At 30.2% G+C, this 22,243-nt stretch overlaps 1 protein-coding gene across 5 annotated transcripts in view; it reads left to right on the top strand.

The window, feature by feature from the left end:
• Nucleotides 1-18,719, top strand: part of LOC134720929 (transforming protein p54/c-ets-1-like) — a 36,983-nt gene extending 18,264 nt beyond the window's left edge. For 2 of the 5 annotated variants that reach the window (XM_063583505.1, XM_063583508.1), the window contains 7 exons: nucleotides 12,678-12,794; nucleotides 13,976-14,176; nucleotides 14,863-14,961; nucleotides 15,391-15,432; nucleotides 15,815-16,003; nucleotides 16,280-16,510; nucleotides 16,723-18,719. In XM_063583505.1, the coding sequence (XP_063439575.1) occupies nucleotides 12,678-12,794; nucleotides 13,976-14,176; nucleotides 14,863-14,961; nucleotides 15,391-15,432; nucleotides 15,815-16,003; nucleotides 16,280-16,510; nucleotides 16,723-17,066 (1,223 nt within the window). In that variant the 3' untranslated portion in view covers nucleotides 17,067-18,719. Of the gene's footprint in view, nucleotides 1-1,465; nucleotides 1,568-4,484; nucleotides 5,155-9,883; nucleotides 9,906-12,677; nucleotides 12,795-13,975; nucleotides 14,177-14,862; nucleotides 14,962-15,390; nucleotides 15,433-15,814; nucleotides 16,004-16,279; nucleotides 16,511-16,722 lie in introns of those variants that run through there. The other 3 variants (XM_063583506.1, XM_063583507.1, XM_063583509.1) reach the window with 3 other exon arrangements.
• The last annotated feature ends 3,524 nt before the right edge of the window (nucleotides 18,720-22,243 follow it).

Raw genomic sequence — 22,243 nt, 5'->3', positions numbered from 1 at the left:
ACCAGATGTTATATACAATCTAAACATCATAATTCCCTGGAACCATAATTTCTCATTTTGCATTGGCCACTTAGAACATTAACCTTCAATTGCCCTCCAACAAGTTGCTTGGGAACTTTTAAAATCATATTTAAATTAGAAATGTTTGATACATAGGATGGATGAATGTTTTGGTACACTTTATGGATAAAAGTCAGATTTTTTTTTGTGAAGTAAGATTTGCTAGCAGATCAACAGCTGTTGATGTTATATAAAAAGACTTCAATCTGGAAAACGACTTTGATTTTTTCAAGCAAAGAAAAATTTAGAGAGATGTTATAATTTTTGTCCAGTGACTTAAGAGTTAATTAAATGTGTTCATCTTTTATCCAATGATATATGGTTCTGTTTTTACTGTAGAATTTATCATCTCTACAAAATTAATTTAGTCTTGAAAATGAAAAATACAAGTTAGCTTCAAAAACTAATAGCTTGAAAACCAAAAATTGTCCCTTACTTTTTGGGGAGATTTCATTGTCTAACCAATTTTAGTATAGGAGAAATGGTAATGAAAATGTTTTGGTGTTAATTTGAATTTAACTACTATTACTTTATTTTTTTGAAAATGATATAAAGAGGATGGGTATAAGAAATGAAAAACAATCAACCTAAAATTGTTTGGACAGTCAGTACCCATGGTACTGTCAAGGTTGCATTTAGTGTTCTAAATCTTGGACATATCATCTGATGATGTCTGAAGTAGACCAATAGGGTTAAGTTTATTTACTTGATAATGAAAATCATGATTTTTTATTTAAAAATAGAATCAGTTCCAAGAACTTTTAGAAAGTTAACAGCTTCTTTATTTATTTTATTGAGTGTATAAACAACCTCATTAATTTAAAATATGATTTAAATTTGAAAAACATGATGCTAGCTATAAATAATTGTTTATTCCTAGAATGAAAATTTATATTGTATTTTAAGCCCATTTAAATTTGTAAAGCAACAACTTGAAAGGCTTTCACCAATCAAACACTTTATTATAATAAGCTACTTTATAAATAGCAGCTCAATAGTAAGAGCACTTAATAAATAGATTTATCTAAGATTTTGGTGACACTGTTACACAATAGGTGCCCTTGATTTCATTTGTTAGGTAAACCTGCGGTCACGCTTATATTCATATTCAGATCAAAAACACTTGGATTTGTGTACATTTCATGTTTAGAAATAGATACAGTTATACCCGGGATATCCGCATTATATTATCTCAGCTGTGTCACGACTCGAATTTAAATAAGTAATCCTCATAGCATAAGTGTGTTGTAAGTGTCCTCTTGTTTTTGTCAACAATATTTTTGAAAAACAAAAATCAAAGGTCTTCTGGGAAGGGATAAGAAAATGGGGTGTCAACAACTCACAAAACTGCATAAAACTCTTGATCCTCCTAAAATAACAGTTAATTTCAAAATGTTCCTGCAAGAGTTTGGTTCGGATATAATGAGTTGGCCATTCATGACTTTACTTAACTTTGATGAAGATATTTGCAATTTACAAAAGTTTCTTGAATTGGAGAGGAAAAGAGGTTGGTGTTTGTAATGTTAATTATAAGAAGTAATTAAAAGTAAAATTTAACATAAGCACATTAGGACTGTCTGCAAATGTTATAATAATGGCAAATAGATTTTAAGACAGAATTAGATACTTGCTAGGAGGGTTTATTATTTAAGTCTGAATTAAGTTTACAAAAAAATGTATATGATTTTATGAACAAAAGTAATTTCTTTATGAGCGTCATCCATATTTTTCACCCTTTCTTTTAATTTTATGAAATCTTTGCATACGTTTGCATTTAATGATCATAATAGTTACCATTGATATGCATTCTTTAAAAATTTATTTTGACAGAAAAGTTTAAAAAAAATTAATCTTAAATTATTATTTTTTTTTAAAATAATGCCTAAACATCTGGTAGATGCCATCACACTATTTAACTTTTAATTTTATGTAGAGGTATTAGACTTTGGGTCTTCAAAGATCAATTGATTATGCTTGATAGTTTTTCTTAATGGAAGATTGACACTAATTGTGTAAGAAATTAAACAAATTGAAAAGATGTTGCGGCATAAGCTGGGATCAGGTGAACCCTCTGATTTGCCATGCAGAAAGTTTCTGTCAAAGAAACACCTTTCCAGCCCAGTGGCTTTATAGTTACAATTTCCGTTAGAATTAAAAATAAATAATTATTTCTATTATGCCTCCAAAAAAGTAAATTATTATGTTTCGCACTTGTTGTTAAAGTTAGCTGAAGGGGGATCAACGTTTTTGTCAGTGTGTTATATATTTGACAATGATGGCAGCTTTTCACCATGTTAGAAGTGTCAAGTAGTATGACATTTGAAAAAAAAGAAACGGTGTCAAGTTATACATTTATATTGCATTTTGAATTGGAATAAATTTACAAATCATTGAACTATTAGCCAAAATTCAATGCAACGGTTTATCCTGCTTGAATAATTTCGATAAAGATGAACATTTAAATAGAGGAACAGATGCAAGGTGGAAAAAAATCATTTTATATGCAAAAAAGACTTTTATACATTATATTTAAATTAAAAGGTTGAAAGGTAATGAATCAAACTAAAATTTATGTGCTTTTCTCAAAACTCTGTCATTTGATGTTTTTTATCAATGCTGAAAGGAAGATTTGGTAAAAATAGTCTTAAAAATTTAAATTGCGCCTTTGTTTTAAATAAATGATGTATATATCTATATAAATATATACACATTAAGGAAGAAGCTGTCTTTATATTGATGTACAACCCTATGGCTATGAAAGATTGCATAATAAAATTCAGTGATGAGTAGTCTTAGAAATTTTGTTTGACGTAATGTTTCGTAATGTTTCCTCCGTTGTTGAGGCTGTACAAGCACAGAATTGCATCATTCGATTAACATAAAAAGCAAAATTTTAACTTTGACAAATATGAAAACCAAAGTAAAGGAAACAATTTCTCTGATAAACCATTTCAGCACCAAAAACTACCAAACAAGCCAAATTTTCTTGAGAAAGGGAGCTTACTTATACAAATGTGGTAATGACTGTATAATTTACCAGATATTAAGTTTAAATAGGTTATGGTATATGGATTGTCTTTTGTATATGTAAAAAAGTCATTACTTAGAATGAGGTGAAATGTTGGATTTTTTTTAGCCAATATGGACTTCTATAACAACTTATTGAAAAGTTAAGAAGATATATTTTAATCACATATTTAGAAAGATCAAGATGTAGTGCCTCAATGTTCATTTGAAAAAAAAGTGCAGATAATTTCACTAATATGCAATCTTATAAATGAGAAAAAAGGATTAGCAAAGTATAATGAAACTGCTGGTCAAAATAATGTTATTTTAAACTTTTGTGGTCACACCTTGACATACTGCCAGAATTAAGCCAATGAACGAAAGTGTATGTTGACCACATTTATCCAATTTTCTGTATAATTTATCTGTATATTGGTAATTTTCTATACAAATTGCTATAAATTTAAACAAATTTGACCACAGTGTAAACATAGTTTAAACTTCTTTGAAGGTTTGATAACTTACAGAGCTATCTGATCCCCAGGGCATTGAATTTATCTAGACTAGATTAGATTATCTAATTAGAGGTATAGTCCTTGATATTGATGGGAGATGGGGGAATTTGTCTCTCTGTGTAGGTGTGGTGGTGTCCATTTTTAATTAGATTTCTGACTGAACAATCCAATTCTAAGGCAACTATCAATTCTATTTAACTATGTGGTTAAAATTTGATATTTGTGTTTGTGGTAATAAATGTCAAGGACATTGTGAAATTTATCAATGAAAGATGCACTTATTTTTAAATGACAATTTAAAAAGAACGTATATTAGTAAATATTTTTTAATTTGACGTCAAAGTTCTTTTTTTAATTTTAAAATGTATAAAAATTATGCAACACATTTATAAAACAGATGCACAATTGCAGAATCACTTTTGCATTTATGTCTGCTCAAGCAGCAGTTAATTTTAATTTTGCATTTAATGTTATATAGTAGAGGTATTATGTACATGTGTGTGCATCTCATTAAAACTTTTCAAAGATCATTTAATATGCAGTTTGTTCACAAATTGGCCTGTCAACTATGCAAACAGAATTTAAATATTTAAATATTTGTTAAAAACTTCTTCTTTGGTCGACCATTGAGTCTTGCATATTTAATTTGAAATCTAAAAACTCTAATTCCCCTTGGGTGTACCTCAGTAGATTTTATTAATGAAATTTGTAAGTAGGTCAGCCACGCTGGTAAATGTAAACTAAAGCAGCAACTCTTTCATTCATAAAAGTTAGAGTAATACAACTAAAGGTGGAGCTTAGATATATTATGTAAATTAGTTTGAATTTGATTGGAGCTTACATGATTTAGTGATTTATGGAACCCTGCTGGCTAATCTAGTTTCATTCATAAAGTTTTCTGTTTAGTGTAAAAAATTCCCAGGGGTGAATATATGAATTAAAAAGTGTGTAGAAAAATTAATGTAGGCCATAAAAAAGTTTGCATAGAGGATTAGTGAAGACAATGAAATAGTGTGATTTTGGGATAGACAGAAAAGTTGTCTAATGGATAGGAAGGTGTGATCACATTATCTATTGATACAGGTGGAAACATATACATTATTGTTTGTGTAAATGCTGGTCAAGGATTCAAGTGTTTATTTGCTCACATTTGCGTAACTTAAAGTTGACACAAGAAACTTTGACCATTGTTGGAAAACTTGCATAACTTTTAAGACATTTCTTCAGAAGTGACAGAACAATTGGAAACTTTAGTGACTATCCACAGCTGCTTAAGAACTTTTTAAAAGGGGAGAAGAGACTAAACGATTACCACTAATAAATCTTGGGATTCAAAACTTTTTTCTACCTTGATTCGTAATACCTTGATGGGAAAAGGTGTAATCCATGTTGAATATGAATGATTAAATATTTCTTTTGGACAAAAGAAACATTAATGGATTCTGATTCAAATGTACAATTTTATAAATGACTCAGAAAGAAAAGAATATGGTAATAGAACGTGGTACAAAGAGTAAGGGAATAGCATCATTATTTCCGTCGTGGCATACTAACGGCAGAGTTTTAACCTCTGGTAAGTACCAGTAATTGTGGTCTATAGCGATGGGACTGTCATGTTCCTTTTTTGCATGCATGTGACCTGCGCAACTTCCGCATTAGGGTATAAGAGCTTGCATATACCTTTTAGTTGTTGCATGATTTATAATAAGATGTTTATATGACAGTTGCCAAATTGTAATTGATAATTTAGATGTCTATTATTTAAATGCATTTCCTTAATATGGAAGATGTAAATGGCAGAAATGCTGCATGCTTGTCACACAAGTGTCACATGAGAGTCACATGCACTCTTTTAACATGGCTGTTAGTGATGCTATAATGGAATTATGGCTGGCTATTAGACTTAAAAAGTTTTAATTAAGTGACACACATCTTAAATTATCTTAAAATTTGACAAACCAGACTGGAATTGATAATTCAAAGCAATGTTCATGTTGGTTCTGCAGGTCTGTGCTTGGATGAGCTACAGTCATGATGAAGAACTCAAATAAAGGCCCTGCTTCTTTGGCATTTTTGACTTTTTCTTGGCCTTTCACAGTATTTTTTGTATGTCCTTATCCATGACGCATCTATTCTTTCCAATTGTATAAAGTATAAATTGCATACAAATACAGCAATGTTATTTTGTCAACTTTTGTTTAACTATGAGAAGATGGAAAATGAGGTTAAGATTGATATTAGAAGATGTGGTATAAGTGCCAATGAGGAAACTCTCCATCCAAGTCACAATTTGTAAAAGTAAACCATTAAAGGTTAAAGACCTTAGTATTGTTTAGCTCATTTTAATAACTCAAAGTTATTGTAGCTTTATCAAACCTCTTATTTGAATTTTCTTCGAGTGAAATTCTATTTCAGACATTTGAAATAAAAAAAAATTAATAAGGCTTGCTGACAAGGGTCAGAAATAACATGTTCTTTTGATGTTTGAGGTTATCCTCTATGGAAACGAATAGAAAAAGTACTACACAGCATTTTGCTGACTAGTAAAAGTATAATTAATTATAAGATACTTTTCAATCAGACATCTCAGTACAAATCTTGTGTTTATTTATTTGGATTGGGTCAGAAGTTTATTCCATTGGTATAAAACACCTGTGTTCATCATCTTAATTATCATAACAGTTAGGGCAGGTGATGGTAACCTGATCGTTACACTGCACGCCAGAATCTTCTCCTACATGCTAATCTGACTTCATTAACCAAAGTTTTCTATAATCTTTAAAACTCCTACACCAGAAAACGTGCAAACCATCAGTCATTGAAGCAAAATTACCGCAACTGGAAAAATCGGTAAAATCGTGTTTGATAAATTTGAAAAAAGGAATGATCTCGAAGTCCTATACCTTCTCATAAAAAAAATGAATTTTGATAAAAATTTAGTTGTATTGGGCGATACTTGCCTAATTCAAGGTTTTGCGTGAGAAAGTTTTGTACTTTTTGCCCTAATTATATGCTGCTACTTGAATGAATGATAATGGTATTTGAAGATGTTTTGTTTGCCTTCTTATTGCATGTATATACCAGAGATGAATACCTTTGATATGGTAGAATCCTCTTTATAAGTTTGCACTGGTCCTTTATTAATTAAGAACAATTTTCGTGGGTGTAACCTTGCAATACAAATAAAACAGGTATTCAGCTTTTGCCAAGAAAGATAGTTGCATATTTAACTTTGCAGATAACTTTTGATGTTTTAACGAAAACAAACGTAATGTGCAACATGGTTTGAAATTATACAGAAGTATTGATGACTTAATCACGATTGGTAAACATTGAAGAAATTTGTTTTTGAATTATCATTTTTAAAAATAAATCACTGCAAGTTTCAAAGATTTAAAATTTAGAAAAATATAAGATGACTGTTGAAAGATAAGAAAGTACACACTGAAAAATATAGCCACCTTCATATTGTATATACCTTGTATTTCGCTCACAAAATCAATACTGATAAATTGTTGAAACATAGTCCTATTTGAATATTTAAAAGTCCAAATTATTATATTAACTGTTAAATTTATTCACCACTTTTCAACTTTGTGGTAACAGAAGCTTATTATCATTGAAGACAGTATATTGACTGTTAAAGTTTTTTTTGTTTTTTTTGTTGTTGTGTTGCTGTTTCTTTGAAATATTATATTATAAATAAACAGATATAACTTGCCAAACTTTATATCAAATTTGCAAGTTTGTGGCATCTTCAATCATATCAGGGTTGATGAAATATTATGAAAATATAAGATAATTTTTTCAAAACAACAAAATGTAGATATAGGAAGATGTGTACATAAGATGATATTATGAATTTTGACTTATATTCTAGATAATATTTAAATGTCTCTTTTGAATTGAAAATTCATTTGTTTTATAGATTACCCCAATTGAATTATGGGAAGTGAATAGTGACCTAGATAAAGGACAAGTGTACTTTTTCAAAGAGTTATTGCCCTTTTTGAAAACAACTCTTTTGTTTGAATTTGAAAATAGGTGGACATCAGTTATATTTTTTCGAGATGAAAATAAACTATAGTTCTTGTTAATCAGTGAAGTAAACATTAAAATGATATAAAGATGTCAGATAAGATATATGTAACGAGTTAATTATTAGATTAAATTTGTTTCTACAACACAAAAACAACATTAAAGTGAACAATTTGATGACAAAAGCAGAATAGTTAAGACATCTTTTAACTTAAAATTACACATGTTATGTCAGTAAGATAAAACTTAGTAATAAACTACTAATTCATGTTCCTGATAACTAAACATGATAAAAGGAGTCATTCTGTCCATGTATACAATCTACAAAAAAATCACAGACTTGTTAAACAACATATAATTTGTATAATAAAGTTAAATTATAGATTGTAGATCAACTTACTATAGTTTATCATAGAAATTACACATGCCTCAGGGAAGAGGAGCACTTCTATGATAAAAAGTCTTAAAAAATGGTGTAAACTTGATTTAATTTTCCTTTGTTTAAAGGTACATGTATGTTTTAATGATAAACGAAGAAGATACAGAAATTATATTAATTTACAAGTTATATCCCAGAGGGAACAAAAGGATTTCTTTGTTGTAATTGTTCATTATAATTTTAGGGGTAAACGTTACCAATCTAGTTTGAATCTGTAGAGGGCACTGACATATGACCTTCTATTATAAATATTTCCTCAAAAAGTTCTCACAATTCATGACATTCAATTTCAAAGTTTAAAAATCATTCATTGTTTTGAAAAAAACAAATAAGGAACTGAGATATTTTTAGATCAAATTCAATCAGACACTTTTATTCCTGAAAAATATTTCTGAGTTTTCAAAATTAATCAAGTACAATAATAATTCAAATTTTTAGATGTGAAGAAACTCCTTTACACTTATGCCTTTTAGTAAAGTTTTTAAGAGTGTTTTGAATTAAAAAGAATTAATTTAAATTTATATCAGTTTTGTAATCAGAGACGACATGAAGCTGGTTTCCTGCTACTGGTACTTCAGATCAGAGTCAAGGATATAACCACTTAGTTCCTCCAGTAATTAATTAAAAAATACATGTACTCGCTCTACGCTAGGAATCAGGTGGCACTTTAACGTGCTGATGACAGGAGACACTCTAGGGGTTGTGACTGTGTAAAATATCGTTTGAGCTCTGTCAGAAAGATGGCTACCTTAGATAGTCCTTTTAAAAAAATTGATAACTTCCGATTTTTTCTTACAAAAAGTTGAAATTGTCACGTACTCTAAATTCTTACATAATCTTAGATGAGTATCATGACAGCTTTATACTTATTATCAACTTTGGTTGAGGGAAACAATCAAAAACTTTGAAATTTTATCCGGTCGTATAACCCTTTTCTACATTCTGAAGATTTTCTTGTTCGTAAAATTGGAAAAACTGAAAAAAGCTTATATAAAAGAGGAGTTAAAAGATTCCAAGTGGTAAATACCTACTTTATATCATGTAGTGATTAACAAATGTGCATTGAACATTGATAAATGAGATCTATATGAACTTGAGAGAGACAGTACAAAGAAGATTTAGGTTGCTAGAGTCTTTTACTTTGATAATGGGTGGTTTGCTCTATGTTATATTGATATCAAAGCTACAAGTGGTCTATGGTAAGGACTTGATGGTTTGATGCTTGTCTGCAGTGGGGAGTTTTTCTGTGAATTATAAATGATGGAGAGGCCAAGGAGCATGGTGTGTTATGGTCATTTGATGTATGTTTCAAGAAAGAGTTGTCATGGAAACTAAATTGTGTGATGATTTGATATCAATTTATAACAATTGTGCTGGTTTCTGAAAAAATATCTCTTATTAAAAATGTGTTAAAAAATATATTAAAATTTTCTCTTTTTATGTTGAATTATACAAGGTACTTGGGTAGAATATTAATCAACCAATAAAGGAAAAAGTTATTGCTTGAAAATATCTAAAATGAATGGCCACTTTCATCTGAATTTAATGATATTAAAGTTCTTTGGTCAGTGCCCTTTGGCCATATGTTAGAAATTAACCTTAATCAGAGATTTAGATGTAAATTGAAGTTAACTGTATAATTAATCTGTCACATAGAACATTTACATTGGCAATAAAAATATCCAACTTCATTAACTTCATTTAAAATGTCATAATAATAAGGGGAGGTAATTATGGAGTTCATCCTTCCATTACCCTTAATGATTCCCAATGAAATAATTGTTCCCCTCCCCTGTATAATCAGTATGAAGAGGTACTATACTAGGAACACAAGCTAGGAATGTTAGGTAGGAATTTAAATTAAAAGATCTTTTGGTCAAGTTAAGTTTTTCCTCAACTTTCTTGAACTATTTGCCACTGCATGGTCATTTAAAGAAAAAATCACCTTAAAATCAAATTATGCAACTCGTGCTGGTCAATCAAAATAAAATCTTTAAATTTCAAAACATTAAAAATTTAACTGCATCAACTTTCTATTTCATCACCAGACGTTTAAAAAAAACTAACTTTTTAAACTCTGTTAAATTTATTTGTGCAATTCCCTTATTTATTAAAGATAATGCATCCAGTTCACCAATAAAATGACCATTGTTTAATTTAATATTTTATATATTGATGCAAGGAGTGTTTGTAATCAAGTAATTAGTACCGTGTCACAAGTCAATGAATAGGTTACCACTTCAATAACGTGTGTATTTAAATGCCCATCCCCACCCCCCTGTGTCTGACCACAAAAAGTCTGTTACTCTACTTTGATGAAGGTCAACTTGCATAATATAAAAACCGCCAGGCTTTCTTTGTCAGAATTAATGATATCTGACAGCCTATGTACTCCCACACAATCTCTCTGTAGGTCAAGGCCACGACTTAAAAATAAAATGATACTTTAAAAATTGAACAAAGCACTTAAACATAGTAGCACTAATGACATTGCCCATGGAAGTAAAACAAAATAAGGAGTTTTCGTATTCCTAGCTTTTTTCAAACATGAAGAATTGTATAAATAGATAATTATGAATCTATTGATGGAGATAAATTTTTAAAATCAGTTCTATTTGAATGACTCTCTTGGGTTTTGTCCTGTTGACTTATTTATGAAAATTAACCTTGCTATTCCTATTGATGGCTTACAAATGGCTTTTATGGTTTGCTTAATATTTTTTTTTCTTTTTGTGTCATGTTTTCTTATTATGGATACTGTAACAGAAATAGTATTAAACCATTATGGCTTTTTAATCTTTAGATTTATTATTAAAGTTTTTTGCCACAACATCGGTTTTAAATGACATTTTTGTTTAAAAATCCTCTGAAGTATATTGAAATAGACACTCAAACTTGGTATTGCTATTTCTTGAAAAGCATTTTTATAACCAAAGATCAGACTGTGTTCTAACCTGGATTATCCATATTACACAAGGAAGGATATATTATTTAATATATTCTGCCCTCTTGTTGTTTTCTCCCCTTGGAATATCCTATCTTATAAGGAAGTGTTGTAAAGATCATATTTATGACCCATGCAGCTGTTCTCATTTATAAATATGAGTATATGAAAAGGTTGGTACACATTAAAGTTCCAGCAACCTAAAAACACAAAAAAAAGTTTAAGGTTACTTAGTTATGTGACCTAGCATACCCTATCTGCATTGAATAAGTGTACACTACCATAGCATATCAGACTTTCACTAAATGATGGCATCAGGCAGTACCTATTATCATGTAAATGGTTACACCCTATTCCCTGAATTTACAGGGTGAACAGTTCCGTAGAATCAGGATACGATGTTTCCTAATGATAATCATGTACCCCTTTCTCAGCCTGGCCTGTTGCAAGAGGAAACAGTTCTGTAGAATCAGGACAATGTTTCCTAATCATGTGACCTATTGTACCCCATTCCCAGCCTGGCCTGTGACAGGAGGAAGCAGTTCTGTGAAATCAGGATGTACCGTTTACATGAATGAGTTTCATATTCCATGTTTTATATCCATAAAATGATAATTCAAGTTGGCATAAAGCTTGTGACAGTCTTAATGGATTGCAGATTTAACAAAAAATAAAGATTTAAAAGATAAGATATAGTAGATAGATATACCATGTGTGTGTGTGTATGTGTGACTGGTGCACATTTTGAGCTTTCCCCCCATGGCAGCTGTTTCATTCATAAAGAAGTCATGTGGTCCAGGGTTATTAACATAAGATTTATGAATGTACCTAATAAGATACAGTGTGTGAAATAGGGTCAAAGGCTAGAAATCTAGGACAATCTTTAAATTTAAAGTATGAGTCAGTGTTTGTGGTTTATTTGTGTACCTGTTATAATTATGGTTACATAAAACCTTAGATTTAAATGGAGTTCAAGTGAACAATCATAAAATATGGTGTCAGTTGCCATGTCAAAAATTAGCTTCAAATCTGCAATGTTACATAAAATTATATTATTCTTGTTAAATATTTTGAGAAATATCAAAATGCAATAAAATCATCGGTTTTTATACCTGCTTGTGCTCACCATGTGCATATTAAATAAGCATGTTCTATATAAAGGATTGGTGGGATTATAGGGATTAAAGGTCAAAAAGTTCTCAAAAAAGGTCAATGGTTCAATGATTCATTTTAAGAAATTGCATTATGAAGAGGAAATCAAACAAAAAGAAATGAAAGTTGTTTAATTTAATTTTCTGTAATCTGCCTAATTTGCATTATTCATAGAAAAATATAGTTTTGTAGACAGCTATGAGTATTCCATCACCTGTTTGCCTTATTATAGATGAATCATTTATATGACAATAAAGAAAGATAACTCTTTCAATACTTCAAGAGGACCTTGACTTGACATTTATAGACATTGCATAATGCAATAGGACTGAAGTCTATTCAAGAGGTTATCAGAATATCCATGTAGTCTATAAAACAAAATTTAGAGTTCCATGAAATTAGTGTTCATTAAAAAAAAACTGTCAAAAGTTATTTTATGCATCAAACTTACTTATAAAATTTAAAAAAAAAAATATATATGTAATTGACATTTTTTCATGAGTCTTTTTTTTATTCTTTGCAGATATACCTGTTACTACCCAGGTTCTCCCCTTGACACCAGGAACTTCTCAGAAGATGTCACAGGCTCTCCTTGATAGTTTCAAAAGCTTTGAAAAAGTACAGTACGACTTTGCTAAAGGTACATATAAAAAAATGTCTAATTTCATGAATGAAAAGTGTTTTCTTCACAGAGGAGGAAAGCTGACTCCTTTTAAGTTGAATGGCCCCTTATAACAAGCAAATTGAGGTCTAATAATAAACATAACAAAACAAAAAAGAAATGTATATATATAATGCCTCTAAAAATGCACTTGAGAAATTTGATTGGCCACTCCAGGTTTTTATAAAGCAAGTCTAGCCCTTAATAAAGTAGCATTTTCCATTGATCAAATGAGACAAATTTAAGTTGAAACAATTATGTTGATTACTGTAATTTTCTATTCCATGTGATGCTCTTATTACATAGTAATTTTTCATTCAGAGTTTGACCCTAAAATCATCATTTGTAGTTTTCAAATTAGGATAAGGATATTGTTTTCTTCATTTATCATACTCTTATTGCGTAATATACTTATTACAGACAAAAAATTGCCTAAATTTTTAGATTAGTTCAAATTAATGCTTTTAAATTTTTATTAAAAGCATTTACAAATTTCTGTTATGGTTATCTTCATTTTTAAGCAGCCACTCCCATGCTGAAATTCAAGAAGGCTTACAGACTTAAAAAAAGAAAAATAATATTTTTCATTAAAAAAATTGTGCAATTCAATACATCAAAAAAATGATCACCCGAGAAATGCAGTTAAATAGTATGACTATTAAATGATGATGAATCTATGATCTAAGTGTCCCTTGTGAGAATAGGATGACATGTGATCCAATCTGTTCCAAGGTCCGCGGAGAGAATACCGGAGACAATACCGATGTTCATATTTAATTATAATACCTGTTTCATAAGCTGGTCATTATTTTACCTGCCACCTGATTATCAAGGTGTCCGTATTTACTAATTAAACACATGTTTAAACGACTATTTTAATTACTTAACAGAGTTGTGATGTGCACTTGAGATGGTATTCATGTTGCGATCTGCAATCAGTAAATTGTCATATTAATTTGGCTTCTCCTAAATATGATTTAAACAAATTACAAAGTTTTAGACTTTTGAGTTAACTATATTAAAAACATAATGGTTATGTTTGATTATAATTGTTTCAATCTTTAAAGGTTAATGTCTGCACCATCATTGTATTTGCAACGTAGCTTTTTTTTTAGTTTTGTGAAGTATTTGAACTGTAAGTTATACTTTTATATTGACAGACCCCGCATTGTGGACAGAGTTGCACATTACTAAGTGGTTGCAGTGGGCTATTCAGGAGTTCCATTTGGAGAATATCAATATGAACAATTTTAGGATGAACGGACAAACTCTCGTCAAGATGGCAAAAGAAGATTTCCTTACGTTGGCTCCCCCATTTATGGGAGATATTTTATGGGAACATCTGGACCTTTTGCAGAAAGGTAAATATTGTACATAACAGAAAACACTTAATTTTTTTAATTAGAAAAAACAAGGAAGTTTTTCTTTTTTTCTGATTAGAAAGTTAAAAGTCAATATCGTTTGACATTACATTGTCAGGAAGTTAACATAAAGAACTTTATTTTTGAAGGGGTATATATTTTACAGAAGAAAGTTGAAAAATAACTATTGCCATTAAATTATAAATATCATAGATAATTACATTTATATGTAAAATAGAAATTGTCTTGGTCCTGCCTATATTGCAGAAGGATGGGTAAAAAAATCACCATATAAGGAAAAAAAATGGGGTTCTCTGGATACTATTATTTTCATTGTATATAACAACCGTCTTTCCCTTCCCTAGAATTGTTTTATATTTTGTGAACTTTATAAAGATTAAAGTACTTATCATCACATAGACAGATTTAGTATTAACAGGAGCAGTATTGTTTTGTTATTACAACCATTTTGTGAAAATTAGATAATTACTAAATTGTTGACTAAATTTGAAAATTGGATTAAATGATAAAATTTGATATCATAATTCTTCATATGATGCATGTGAAAACAAGTGAAGATAAAAATAAAATCCAATTTATTGATTAACTACTTTTAATGTTCTTTTTAACATGTTAAAAGTGCAGAAAATGTATGATGTATTTATTAAATATGTTTTATTTAACAGAGGCAGCCGAAGAGAGGGCATCTTTGAGTAATGTTCCACAGAACTATAGTGAGTCCATGTGTGTGCCAGAGTTTGCTGATAGATACTCAATGCTCCAAGGTAATTATCAGAAAAGTGAGGAGGAATGTAGTATTCTAACTTTCTGTCATTCTTTAGTTGAATCTTCACTACTCATAATTCATCACACTGTTTTCTACAAAATACATATTGTGTGCTCTTTTGAAAATTGTTATGCAGATATAGAAGTTTTTCAGAAGATCATCAGCTTAATAATTTAACCCATAATTTTATTTAACTAAAACACATCTGAAAAGAAAAGGAGAAGGATCTGTCCTCTGTCAAGTGTTTTTTTATTTGTAATCTATTATTTTTTGTGAAAAAAATTTCAAATGTGTGATGAAAATAGAAAATTTAATTTTTAATTTCAAGTTCTTGATATTGACTTCTAGAACGATACTTTTATCTTTGTTTATTTGTTTATACAGTGATAAATAAAAATTAAATAAATAATTTGTTTGTTTTTTTCAGGTTATGTTGATAACAAGTCAACACCATATGTGGACAATAAATGTAAGTAAATAATCATATCTTACTTAAATATTAAATATGAATTATCTACATGTGTAATTTTATATGACGTTCTATATCCAGTATTTCAGTTGAAAAGGTGGAATAAAAAAATATGTGTATTTTCCCTCTAATTTGAAGTTATGTGAATGAAGGAGAATGTAATAAAATCCAAGTTTAACTCATTTGATAAAGAAAAGAGAGATTTCATGAGATAAATATTTTAGTTTAAATGGCAAGTGGAATAGCCATTGGGAAGTAACAAGAAAAATCTGCAGTAAAACTCAGTTATCTCCCTTTAAACTATAGTAATATGCTTTTATCACCCTGTTTGTGTGATATGACTCTTTAAACAATAGTTTTCATTTCAATTATTGTGTTTCAGGTTCATACGGCGGTCAGATCAGTGAGTCGATCAAAGCTTTGAATGAAAGTGAGACTTATGAAGATACATCTGATTACCAAAGTGTAGAGAGTCTCCATAACAACAGTTACTATGACCACAGTCCTACAGAGTTTTATCCTATGATTCCAGAACAAAAATATAGACCACCTATTGACAACATGTGTCGAAGTAAGTATACAAATATTTCCATTATTTAATACTAAAAAATTGCTTGAAATATACTGCAACATCTAAATACACTTTCTTCTCCAAAACACTGGAGTTCAGCAGTTTTATTTATACATTGAAGTTGATTTGATATTAAAGGAAAAAGACTTTTGTAATGATATTTTAGTATTTTGAAATTAAAAAGAATCAATGGATAAAACTTTTAATTTTAAATTGTTCAACTGAAGTAATAGGAAATTTGAATATCTTTATAATACTTGTGACTTTTCCTTTTAGACCCATTCATTCCACAAGATCCATACTATGACCAACAACCCTATCAGATGGTACCGACTATTAAACAGGAATGTCCGTGGTCTCAGCACGACTGTATCCAACAGGAACTGAATGAGAGCTGGTCTAGTCGTAATAGTGGTGGATATCGTAGTATCCAGTCGTCACCCACAGATATGTACACAACAGAGAGTAAACCTATGATACAGGCGGCAGCTCTTGCTGGTTACTCAGGTTAGTGTTCTAAGACCATATGTTTTACTCAAATCTTACAGAACCATAAGTATGGTGAAATCAAACTTAAAATCACCTTCCATGAAAAAAAATATTTATTTTGCGATATATTTCTAAGTGAATTAGTAAAGCATCAATGTGATTTTCAGTTTCATACATGTCTAGGAATTTTTTTATGACTTTGACTAAGCTATCTCTATTTACATTTATAGGAAGCGGACCAATACAGTTGTGGCAGTTTTTACTTGAACAGCTGACGGACAAGTCTTGTCAACATTTTATAAGCTGGTCAGGAGATGGATGGGAGTTCAAACTATCGGATCCCGATGAAGTTGCACGAAGATGGGGAATTCGTAAAAACAAACCCAAAATGAACTACGAAAAGTTAAGCAGAGGTCTTAGATACTATTATGACAAAAACATTATACACAAAACCGCAGGCAAGCGTTATGTGTACCGATTTGTTTGTGATCTTCACAGTCTCTTGGGATACACCCCAGAGGAGCTGTTTGAAGCATGTGATGTCAAGCCTCAGCCCGACAAGGATGATGAGTAGTCAGTTAAGTGCTTGGTTTTAACTAACCGTGATCTGTGATTGAAGCTGTAGAGGCAGCAGAATAATATATTCTATTTATAGTTTGGTCCGCAAACATTTTGTTGTCGGGGCTGGAAGGTATAGGATGGCTTGAGAACAAACAGTCATGATTGCAGACTTTTGTTTTGATTGGCAAAGAATTTTCAGCTGTTTGACATGTTGTGATAAAGCGGTGATATGGTATGGCTTTTCAGCAGACAGGATTTTTGATCGATGGAAAAGCTATTTTTAGCTTCAGCATGACAGTTTTTGTGGAGAGTGACTCAAAAGTGCAGATCAAGTTTTTACTTGATATTTTTTATGACTTTTTTCAAGCAGCGTCTGCTTGTTGACTTTTACTGATCATGTGATCTTAAGTTGTACATTTTATAGACCATGATGTATGAAATGAGTTCATTTGACCAATCAGATTGAAAAGTCAGAAATTTGACTAATCAGGTTGATAGGTTGGAAAGTGTTACTTGTTGATTAGTTAATAACAAGAATTTCTATTTCTTGTTTGGCCATAATTTGTTTATTTTGGTTGGCCAATTGTTGTAAATTGGTATGTGGCATTGTGGCCACAATTGTTATATTTGTTATATTTTATTTTAATAAATGTGCTTTTAAGGATATTTATTCAAGTTGATGCAAATAGTTTTCCTTGGTGCCTTTGTAAAAACTTCGTCCAATTTTTAAAATGTTTTTAGATGCCTTGTAATGTTATATTGTATGAAATGGTAAAAATTCAAGCAATAAATCAATAGGAATTTAGATTGTTCTGGTTCAATGAAAGGGTAGTAACAAATAAATATCATACTTCATCCAAAAGAATTATTGGAACAAACCTTGAAAACAATAATTGAAGAAAATAGGCTAAACTATTCAGTAAGTGCTAAAAAATCATAAAAAATAGTTTAAAACATTTTCCAAATAAGATAAACGTGATCGTTTTATAATTTTTGATCAAATAACTGTTTCAGATCTGAGAAATACTGCTTTATTACATATAAGAACAAATTTCTATTTTACCTAGCTGTTTAGTGATAGTGTAAAAAAAAAAGGGATCAATTGATGATTTGCTTTACTGCATAAAAGAACAAATTTCTAATTAAATTTTACTTTTGACGGATATTTCCAAACTGTTTGACAAGTTGATACGCCTTTGAAAGACCCAGGAAATTTGATGAATATGCATATCATTATCAGACTGTGTCTTAAATAAGTGCCATACGTTTACAGAGTTTCCATGCAATGGTGTGTCTTTGTCATGATAGCCTAAAGTCATTCTTGTGTTCATTTATTGGTGCCCAAACACTGTTATTTTTTAGACAGAATTTCATAGTCATAGTGGTTATATATTTATTAAATCCAGCGCATGTTTGAAAATCACATTTTGATCTCCATAAGAAATTCATTAATCAAAATGTCCTTAAATTAGCTTCTTTTATAAATTTACTTTTATAATTGATCATATTTGAACTTGTCATGCATATTATTTTTGATAAGCGAATGATTAAAAAATTGAAGGTTTTCTTTATGCTCCTTTTTGGAAATGGTTTTCAATTCTTTTTATATCTGACTAATGATCTATCATTTTTTGCATATTTCGAAAAAAGAAAAGAATTTTGAACCTTTTAAGATATGGTTTATTTTTCTCGTAGCAAGCTTTTTTGTACTTTTTTTGTAGTTAAGTTCAGCAATTTTCCATATTATTTTTGTGAAATTACAAAAATAATTACATAGAAATCATCGAGGAGTATCAGATACTGAATCTGCCACTTATGTCATTAAATTGTAAATTATCCATCATTTTGTATTATGTAAAAAAACATTCTTAATTATACAATTGCTTTAGACAATTAGATGTTAGTATTTGTTAGAGAACATTAAATGGCAGACTTTTTGTAAGTTTTTACTAGTCTAAAATTGTCTCATTCTTGAAATATTGTGTTCATTGAAATTTTTTATTATGAAAACAAATTTAAATACTGCTGATTAAAGATAAAAGCAATAAAAGGGTATATACTGTAGTGAAACGTGCTATGTATACTTCATATCCAGCTTTTTTAATAGTTAATAAGAACAAAACCGCTTGTGTTCTAGTTATTTTATTTTTTTGTTTTATTTGCTTTTCTGCAATACTCTAGTATTATCCAGGGGTTATAACTCTTATTATTAAAGGGCTGTAACTCCTTGCATTTATGAAATAGTTGTGTTCATTTTTTTGTTGAATTTTATTTTTCTCATTTGTTATATCTTGCCATTGTCAAGATTTGAATATATTTGAATATTCATGAGCAAGATTGAGTGATCTCTCTGTTATGACTTAGTTCTTTTCTGTAACAGTTTTCTTGGGCAAGAATGACCAGAGAAAAACATTTTCTTATAGTTTTAATTGGGGAAGATTTTTAGATTTGAACATTTAGATATTTAAACTATTTATTATTTAAGTTGCCATTTATTTTGTATTTGAGGTTTTAAAAAAAAGGTGGTCTTTTCTAATCTGTCTGTGTGTCCTGCTAGAGGTTACTCTTTTCATTTGGAAACAGCAGTTTAAGTTCAGCAATAATGAAATCAGCAATAATTTTTCCATCCTTTTTATATCTTGAATATTTCTATGTATTTTATGAGATTGTTGTCTTATATACACCGAACACCTACTTACTCTCTTTTCAAATATAGCAAAAATCAAATTTATATTCTATAAAATATGAACAAAAAATGAAATGGCTAAATTCTTATAACATGTACTGAAATATTGAATATTTTATTATTTTGCATTTTAGAATACTCCTTTTATTTTCACAAGCTAAGAAGAGAATCTTAGATAGAATTTTGATTTTGCTTTACAAGTTTATTTCTAATTGCATTTAGTAGAAATTGCACATTTTAAAATTTTTAGATTGCCAAAATTTTAATTAAATAGAAAATAATTACACATTTTTTTTCAAGATTTAATGTATGGTATACATACAAATTACTACGCCTTCAGTAAACTGTCATGATATGAACATAGTTGTAATGATAAAAAATGATATTTTTGTTAAATATGTTCCTTACAGATATATGAATTGTTGAAACATTACTATTGTATCTATGCACAAAATTTGTGCAGTCAAATATTATACATTATGGCAACTGTAAATATTACAGAAATAAATCTAAAGTATTGTCATATAGTTCCTTTTATTTATTACTTGCACATCTTCATTAAGGAGGAGAGAAGAAGGTTGAAAAAATTATTACCATATCCAATTATTCTATTAACTGGCATTTCAAAGTGGCGGGAGATCCCACCCTGGTGTGCTCCATGTTGTGATGTTAATAGATATAAGGGGTGTGGTATGAATGCTAATGAGAAAACTCACCATCCAAGTCACAATTTGTAAAAGTAAACCATCACAGGTCAAGGTACTTCCAGTTTTGTTTAAATTTATTTCACCAAACTGATCAGTGTTATAACACAGCCACTATAAAAATAAGAAGATGTTATGTGGTTGCCAATGAGACAACTCTCCACAAGAGACCAATGATGTAGAAATTAGCAAATGCAGGTCACTGTACCATCTTCATTAATGAGCAAAACCAATAATACATAGTCAGTTACAAAACTCTCCCAAATGATAAATGTAAAGCAATTCAAAAGAGAACTAACAGCCTGATTTATGATGACGAAAAACAAATATATATGTTCATTAATTTCAGGAGCACTAATTTTCGTGGATTGAGCAAAACTTGTTTTTTTCCTGGATACTTGTTTTCATGGTTTTGCCAATATCTTCATACAAGCTTATAGAGAACATATACTTTATAGAACAATGAAAATTGTGGTTTACCTAACCCACCAAATATGAAAAATGGTAAACAAAGAATAATGATGAATCCACAGTACCTATTAGAAGCATTACCAGTATTCTGTGATTTCATTATGCTCAGATGGTTCTTGTTTATGGTCAATTGTCAGCACAAATCCATAATATACTGCCAAGAATGATGTGGCTTCAAAGCTACATAGACCAACCTATACAAATCACCACTGGTCTGTCAGAATGTAATAGAAAAAATGGTCGGCTAACCATATAAATCGCTTAGTCAATCACCACTGGTCTGTCAATATTATAAGATAGACTGTCAGCTGCCTATACTATTCACTAACCAATCACCACTGGTCTTGTCGGTATTATAGGATAGATTGTCAGCTGCCTATACAAATCCCCAACCAATCACAACTGGTCTTGTCAGTATTAGAGGATAGATTGTCAGCTGCATATACAAATCACTAACCAATCACCACTGGTCTGTCAGAATTATAGGATAGATGTTCAGCTCCCTAAATTCACTAACCAATCACCACTGGTCTTTCAGTATAATATAGGACAGATTGTTCAGCTACCTATACACATCACTAGCATATCACCACTGCTATGTCAGTATAATATAGGATAAATGGTCAGCTACCGAAACAAATCACTAACCAATCACCACTGGTCTGTCAGTATAATATAGGATAAATGGTCAGCTACCAAAACAAATCACTAACCAATCAACTCTGGTTTGTCAGTATGATATAGGATAGATAGTCAACTACCTATACAAATCACTTACCAATCACCACTGGTCTGTCAGTATAATATAGGATAGATAATGATTGTCAGCTGCCTTTACAAATCACTTCTCCATCACCACTGGTCTGTTAGTATGATATAGGATAGATGTTCAGCTCCCTAAAGAATTCACTAACCAATCACCACTGGTCTGTCAGTATTAATGAATAGATTGTCAGCTGCCTATTCAAATCACTTACCAATCACCAATGGCCTGTCAGTATAATATAGGATAAATGGTCAGCTACCAAAACAAATCACTAACCAAGCAACACTGGTCTGTCAGTAAAGTATAGGATAGATTGTCAGCTGCCTTTACAAATCACTACTCCATCACCACTGGTCTGTTGGTAGGATATAGGATAGATGGTCAGCTATCTATACAAATCACTAACCAATCACCACTGGTCTGTCAGTATTATAGGATAGATTGTCAGCTGCCCATACAAATCACTAACCAATCACCACTTGTCTGTCAGTATGATATAGGATAGATGTTCAGCTACCTAAACAATTCACTAAGCAATCACCACTGGTCTGTCAGTATTATAG

The sequence above is a fragment of the Mytilus trossulus genome, chromosome 6, assembly GCF_036588685.1.
Source record: "Mytilus trossulus isolate FHL-02 chromosome 6, PNRI_Mtr1.1.1.hap1, whole genome shotgun sequence".
Lineage (NCBI taxonomy): Eukaryota > Metazoa > Mollusca > Bivalvia > Mytilida > Mytilidae > Mytilus > Mytilus trossulus.
Note: the sequence above shows the minus strand (reverse complement) of the source record. Positions and strands in the feature narration are given on the sequence as shown.